This window comes from Engraulis encrasicolus, chromosome 13, assembly GCF_034702125.1.
Source record: "Engraulis encrasicolus isolate BLACKSEA-1 chromosome 13, IST_EnEncr_1.0, whole genome shotgun sequence".
NCBI lineage: Eukaryota > Metazoa > Chordata > Actinopteri > Clupeiformes > Engraulidae > Engraulis > Engraulis encrasicolus.
Window position 1 is genome coordinate 17,688,044 of NC_085869.1, and position 7,500 is coordinate 17,695,543.

The window sequence follows — 7,500 nt, forward strand, 5'->3', positions numbered from 1 at the left end:
TTCTGGGTTGTGTTGTGTTGCCTCATTTTGACCTGTATTCTGGGTTGTTTTGACCTGTATTCTGGGTTGTTTTGACCTGTGTTCTGGGTTGTTTTGACCTGTGTTCTGCGTTGTGTTGTGTTGATGACTGCCAGTGTGGGGCAGCTGGGTCTGAGTGGAGCTGTGTTGTGTTGTGTTGTGTTGCGTTGCGTTGATGACCTACGTATGTGCCTATGCTGTGTGTCACCCCCCCAGGTAGTTCAGGCCAGGGCTGCCTCTCCCACCCTCAGCTGGGTCTGTGCTGAGCTGTGATGTGTTGTGTTGTGTTGTGTTGTGTTGTGATGACCTGTGTTGTGATGACCTGTGTTGTGTCCCCTGGGCTGTGCAGTGGGGCAGTTGGGTCTGTGTTGTGTTGTGTTGTGATGTGTTGTATTGTGTTGTGTGCCCTGTGCTGTGCAGCTGTGCCGCTGGGGACGTTTGAAGCTGCGTTGTGTTGAGATGACCTGTAGCAGTGCAGCTGGGGGGCTTTGAGGTTGTGTTGTGTTGTGTTGTGTTGTGTTGTGTTGTGTTGTGTTGTGTTGTGTTGTGTTGTGTTGTGTTGACCTGTGTGTGTCTGCGTCTGTGTCCCCTATAGCGTTGCAGCTGGGGGCATTTGAGGCTGTGCTGTGCTGTGCTGTGCTGTGCTGTGCTGTGCTGTGTTGTGTTGTGTTGTGTTGAGTTGACCTGTGCTGTGCTGTGCTGTGTTGTGATGACCTGTGTTGTGTTGTGTTGTGTTGTGATGACCTGTGTTGTGTTGTGTTGTGTTGTGTTGTGTTGTGTTGTGTTGTGTTGTGTTGTGTTGTGTTGTGATGACCTGTGTTGTGTTGTGTTGTGTTGTGTTGTGTTGTGATGACCTGTGTTGTGTTGTGTTGTGTTGTGTTGTGTTGTGTTGTGTTGTGTTGTGTTGTGTTGTGTTGTGTTGTGATGACCTGTGTTGTGTTGTGTTGTGATGACCTGTGCTGTGTTGTGTTGTGATGACCTGTGCTGTGTTGTGTCGTGATGACCTGTGCTGTGTTGTGTTGTGATGACCTGTGCTGTGTTGTGTCCTCTGTGTCCCCTATAGCGGTGCAGCTTGGGGCGTTTGAGGCGGTGGTGAAGCAGATGCTGGAGGACGTGCAGGAGCGGCTGGTCTACCGCACGCACATCTACATCCAGAGTGACATCATCGGCTACAACCCCGCCCCCGGCGACCTGGCCTACCCCGAGAAGCTGGAGATGATGGAGGTATGCCCTGCTGGAGCTGCATTGGCCTCCTTTTACTTTACTTCAGAGATGTGGACTTGTGACTTGTGACTCGGACTGACTTGTGACTTGAGTCACAAATGACTCGACTTGAGACTTGACTTGCCAATATTAGGAGTGACTTGTGACTTGACTCGACTTGTACGCTATTGACTTGAGACTTGACTCGACTTGACAGTTTTAGCTTGCAATGACTTGCAATTGTGCTCCAAGTCAATGAATATATATATATTTTTGCATTTTGTGTGTGAAAAAAATGCATGAAAGAAAGAAAGAATAAATGATTTACCTTCAACCATAGTCAAAAACCATGCTAAAAAATATATATGATCAAGTGTGGGTTGCATGGTCACCCAAACAAACATGAAAGCTTGTCTGCAGCCGTGCTGTAATGGTTAGGGAGTTGGGCTGGAGATCACAGAGTTGCAGGTTTGAATCCCACCCTTAAACCCACCTCTTCCTACATCTCCATCCATGACTGAAGTGCCCTTGAGCAAGGCACCTAACCCCATATTGCTCAAAGGACTGTCACCAATATATGCGTTGGATAAAAGATAAAAGTAATTTAATGAATAATTATAAACCGTGGTAAAACCATGGTTAGTTTTCAGAGTAAAACCATGGTTCAATTTATAGCTAAACCTAGTAAAACCAAAAACCAATGCCGAACCATGCTCAAAAAACTGAAATCATAGTATACCATGGTCGATTTTCGGGACATGACTGGCGAAGGGGGACATGTAAAACAGTGTGGAGAGGTAATGAATTCATGACCAAAGCTAATTGTCAATATTGCACATAGAATACAAGGTGACTTGTTAATGACTTGGAAAAAATAAGACTTGGACTTGGACTTGACTTGGCTTTGGCACGACTTGGACTTGGACTTGACTTGACTTGGCTTTGGCACGACTTGGACTTGGACTTGACTTGGTCAAATGTGTCGTAACTTGTGACTTGACTCGGACTTGATTGGAAGGACTTGAGACTTACTTGCGACTTGCAAATTAGTGACTTGGTCCCATCTCTGCTTTACTTTACTATTTATTTTGTTTTGTTGTGTCATTTAACCTTACAGGGTTCCCACTGGTGCTTGAATTCCTTGAAAATGCTTGAATTTCAAGTGTTTTCAAGGTTGTGAAAATGCTTGATTTTAGTGAAGTGCTTGAAAAGCCTTGAAATTTGTGTCAAGTCAAACTCAGTAGGCCAAATAATAGAAAAAAATGTTCAGGTGCATCAAAAATCTGAGGGAGTGAGATGTCAGATGGGATTTGCCTTTCGACACCCTAAAATTGATGAGAATGCAGGAAATTGCATCTTAAAAACACAATTTTCTGTGGGAAGACCCCCACACCCCTTCCCTCGACTTATTGAAAGGTGCTGGAAAACTGAAAATTTGGTGCTTGAAGGTGCTTGAAAAGTGCTTGAATTTCTTCATGAAAAGGTGTGGGAATCCTGAATCTATTTTAGCCTGGAGCGACATATACGCTGCATTCAGGCTCTTGAGATTTGAGTTTCTTATTGAAAATGTGGGTAAGTTAGAATTGAATGAACAGATTATAATGCAAGCTGAGGGTCCCAGCTTTTAAACACAACTTATTTAATGTTTTTATGTGCTTCAGGGGCTGAGATATGTAAGTTTTAAAAGGCTGAGGGCACCTTTTTCCTTTGGCTAATGTGGGTTAAAGACACTGTAAGCTTTGCTGTGTTTCCCTGCAATTGTCATCTATTTACTACATTAGCCCCTATTTGCTAGCCCTAGGCTTAAGTTCCTGGGCTTAAAGTGATACTGTCCCATTTTTGGAAATGAGCTCATATTTAACCTCCCCTTGAGATAAATAGTTGAGTTTAACCTTTCTCCTGTACTTTCAACCGTTCTCTGAGTATGGCAGTGCAAATTTTACCTCCATGCTAGCAGTTAACATTGAGTCCTATGAGACCAGCTGGCGGCTAACTGGTTTCATAGGACTCAATGTTAACTGCTAGCTTGGAGGTAAAATTTGCACTGCCGTACCCAGAGAATGGTTGAAAGTATAGGAGAACGGTGAAACCCTATTATTTAACTCTAGGGGAGGTGTAAATTAAGCTTATTTCCAAAAATGGGACAGTATCACTTTAAGTTCCTGGGTCAATGGCCCACAGTATAAACTGGGCTATTGTGTATGCGTTACTTTAAATACCTCTTCTAATGATTTGTCATCGCTCGTTGTCAGAAAATCAAATATAATGGGCGTACCTCCATTTGCTAATTTACTGCTTGTGTGGTGTCATTCAAAGAGACACTGTATGCAAAATGTTTTTTTTCCTGTTGATCCTCTTGCTAGAAAATCGCCCAGAGCCTGAAGGAAGAGCAGTTGCGTCTGGCGTCAGGCGAGTCGTCCTTCTCGGACGTACAGCTGGAGGATGCGGAGGCCAAGAAGGCGGCTAGCTCGGGTTAGTCGTCCAGAGTTGTATAAAGAAGAAGTAGAAGTACTCTTATGTCAGATGTTATTACAACACAAGATGTATTATTGCAAATTTAAAAACCATGTAATATGGGCACATTTTGCCGCAATGCCTGCTCTGGCCTGAGTGGCGCCAGTGGCCCACAAAGTTTAGCTGTAATGCCAGGCAAGTCAAGTCAGTCAAGTCAGCTTTTATTGTCCCTTTCTTCATATGCACAGGTCATACAAGGAAAATGAAATTACGTTTCTCTCTCTATACCATGTGAGGACATAGACATACACAGGACTGACATTTAAAGTGCAAGACAGGACAAGTAACAGTGATGGACCAATAATAGTAAAGTGATTGAAGTAATAGGCAGCCATAAGACGTGTGTTTCTCATATGTTGTTGTTGTTGTTGTTGTCGTTATGTGCTGCACACAAACAGGGGCGGTGGAGGGCTCGCGGATACAGACCACCATTTCACCAGCTGACCTACACGGCATGTGGTACCCGACTGTCAGACGTACTCTCGTCTGTCTGTCCAAGCTCTACCGATGCATAGATGTAAGTAGCTGGCCCAGCACGGGGAGGATTTTTGTTTTTTTGTTACCGTCTTGCAGCACGTTGTTGGTCTTTTTGCCGTTGTTGTGGTAGGACACTGAGGGATTTGACCTCTGTTGCTCAGACCTTGTTGTGCAGTCTACAGATCTGACAGGGTCCGATCCGGTCCGTCAGAGCTCCTTTCATTATGACCGTAACCCACTCTCTATTCAAAACATGGCGACTGCAGAAGATGGTTCAATAGTGCAGAAGATGGATTAACTCTGTTTTTTTTACAGACATAGTTCAACAGCGGGAGTCTCAGCTTTTTTTTTTTTTTACAGAGTAATGGTTCAATACGACTCTTAGCTTTTTTTTTTTAACAGAGTAATGGCTTCTGTCAAAGGGTCTCTAATTCTCTCCGATGCACACTTGGTATTTTTCTTCTTTCTTTCTTTCTGACTTTGTGTGTGTGTGTGTGTGTGTGTGTGTGTGTGTGTGTGTGTGTGTTTTGTGCAGCGAGCGGTGTTCCAGGGCTTATCACAGGAGGCCTTATCTGCCTGCATCCAGTCTCTCCTCAAAGCCTCTGATGTCATCCTCAAGAACAAGGTACTGTGGGCCCTCCTTCTGCACTGCACACGCACGGCATGCCAAGGACACAATGGCTGTAGGGGTGTCTTGCAGGGGGGGGGTAAAGTGTGACTGAGTTACCAGGGCTCCATGTCTAAAGGGGGCCCACACAGAGTCTGATTTATGTAGATATATATGTATGGGGTGGGGGCTTATTGTACATAGGGCCCACAATTTGCTACTACGCCCCTGGTTACATGCAGGAAATGTTTTTTAAATGTGGGGATTTTTATGCCTTTATTATGACAGGATAGTAGAAAGAGTCAGGAAATTAGCAGGGAGAGCGAGCTAGGCAGGGCTCGGTGAATGACCTTGGGTCGGAATCGAACCCGGGTCACCAGTGTAGCAGTCGAGTGCCCAGCCGATTGAACAACGGCTGGGCCAGAAATATTCCAATTTTAAACAGAATATTGGCAGTGTTTGGTTTGCGTTCAAATCGTGTAAACGCTTAATTTATTCTAAATATGGCTGCATTTTGGGGATAATCTGCTAACACAACGGTCACCTCATATGTTTAACGGAATATTCCGGAACTTGTGTTCAATCAAATACTGGCAATATTCCGTTTGAAACCGGAATACTCCCCGGATGTAACTGCTCTCACTGTTCCATTTGCACAAGCACAGCATTTACACTTTGTTAAATTACATTCAGACATCAGTGTGTGTGTGTGTTTTTTTAAAAATTATTTCCCCACACCGTATCAGAAAAGGCAACGTTTAATTGATCTCCAATGTTAAGGGCACATTAGAAGTTACCTTTTAAAAGAATAATAAAAAAAAAAAAATAGGGTGGGAATATTTTCTTCCCTGCACAGCTTTGAACACGTTCTCTCTCTCTGTCTCTCTCTCTGTCTCTCTCTCTGTCTCTCTCTCTGTCTCTCTCTCTCTCTCTCTCTCTCTCTCTCTCTCTCTCTCTCTCTCTCTCTCTCTCTCTCTCTCTCTCTCTCTTGCGCGCTGAGAATAGAAGCCGTTGTCCCAGCCATGAATTAGTTACAGTGATTTCTGGCTGCGGTGAGGCTGAGCCTCTGCTCTTGCATGCTCTCCATTGTACTTCACCCCCCCCCCCCCCCAACCCCAACCCCAGCCCACACCCTCCATGCTCCCGGCCCCCTCCTCCCGTCTGACTAACCTGGCATGTAAATACGCCATGCTCTTGGATCCAGTGCATCAGGAGGGATTTTGATGAATTTCAAACCAGATGTCAGGATGGCTTTCCAGGATCAAAGGGAGGCCCCAGTGCGAGAGGCTGTCTAACAAATCCTTCACCCTCTAGGCCCGCCCGCCTGCCATCGCAAAAAGACACGCAGCCAGGCAGACGAGACGCACAGGCAGCAGCACAGGCAGATGCACAGACAGACAGACACAGAGGCAGACAGACAGACAGACACAGAGGCAGACAGACAGACAGACACAGAGGCAGACAGACAGACAGACAGACAGACAGACAAGCAGACAGACAGACAAAGACAGACAGACAAAGACAGACACACAGACAGACACAGAGGCAGACAGACAGACAGACAGGCAGACAGACACACAGACAGACAGACAGACACACACAGACAGACAGACACACAGACAGACAGACACAGACAGACAGACAGACGTACACAGGGAGCTGTCACTATGGTTGTGCCAGGCAGCATGTGTTTGCCCCTCGGAGCCCCCGAGGTGCCTGCAGCCAGAGCAGCAGCAGCAGCAGCAGTAGCAGCACAGCCTGTGCATCCAGTATGGCTCTCATCCAGTTTCATCTCGCTGCTCAAACACAGACGGACGACACAGCAGGCTCTGATTGCAGCATTGACAGACAGCCGTTAGTTAGATTTGTGGGCTTGCCTTGAAGAAGGTTTCTCGTGTCTACTGTGCAGTGCAGAGCTGAAATTTTCAACCTTTCTAAAGTGAAAAAAAACAAAACACCCACCCTGTGGTGTATTCCCTCAGCTTACGCACTTAGCACAGTTCATTTCCCTAATTAGCGGATGTGCGTGTCTGACGATTTGCGCACTCATTAGTAACAGACTGTTCAGAGAAACGCTTGAATTGGATGCTTGGCGTTGGCAGGGTTGCACTACTTTCTCGAGCTAGAGTCCTCACTACAGTTTAGTTGCAGGGTCTGGGGTAGAACTAGGATTCTTGGTCTGATGTAGGAATGCATTGGGGAGGGAGGATGGTGTGTGTGTGTGTGTGTGTGTGTGTGTGTGTGTGTGTGTGTGTGTGTGTGTGTGCGTGCGGAGTGTGCGTGTGTGCGCACAGTATGCGTGTGTGCGCGCGTGTGTGCGCACGCTTGTGCGTGCGTGTGTGTGCGCGCGCTTCTGCGTGTGTGATGCATGTGTGGTGACCAGCCCACCTGACTCATTTTTTTCTCCCTCCTCCTCCTCCTGCAGACGCAGATAGATGGGCAGCTGTTCCTCATTAAACACCTACTGATCATGCGCGAGCAGATCGCCCCCTTCCACACCGACTTTGCCATCAAGGAGATCTCCCTGGACCTGAAGAAGACCAGAGGTTTGTCCCTTTTTTAAAAACCTTTCACATTAGAATGCTTAAAGGTAGAGTATGCCATTTCAGTTGTTAATTTTCAAAAATGTATGCCGCCCATTCACCAAGTTATTAACCAATATTTACTGGTCTGACCTAAGT

The 7,500-nt window shown here is 46.0% G+C and overlaps 1 protein-coding gene across 1 annotated transcript in view; it reads left to right on the forward strand.

Annotated features, from left to right (window-relative positions):
- Positions 1–7,500, forward strand: part of cog3 (component of oligomeric golgi complex 3) — a 29,085-nt gene that overhangs the window by 15,782 nt on the left and 5,803 nt on the right. The window contains exons 13-17 of the mRNA XM_063213316.1: positions 1,082–1,242; positions 3,585–3,693; positions 4,134–4,252; positions 4,748–4,837; positions 7,245–7,365. Coding sequence (XP_063069386.1) covers positions 1,082–1,242; positions 3,585–3,693; positions 4,134–4,252; positions 4,748–4,837; positions 7,245–7,365 — 600 coding nt within the window. The remainder of the gene's footprint in view (positions 1–1,081; positions 1,243–3,584; positions 3,694–4,133; positions 4,253–4,747; positions 4,838–7,244; positions 7,366–7,500) is intronic.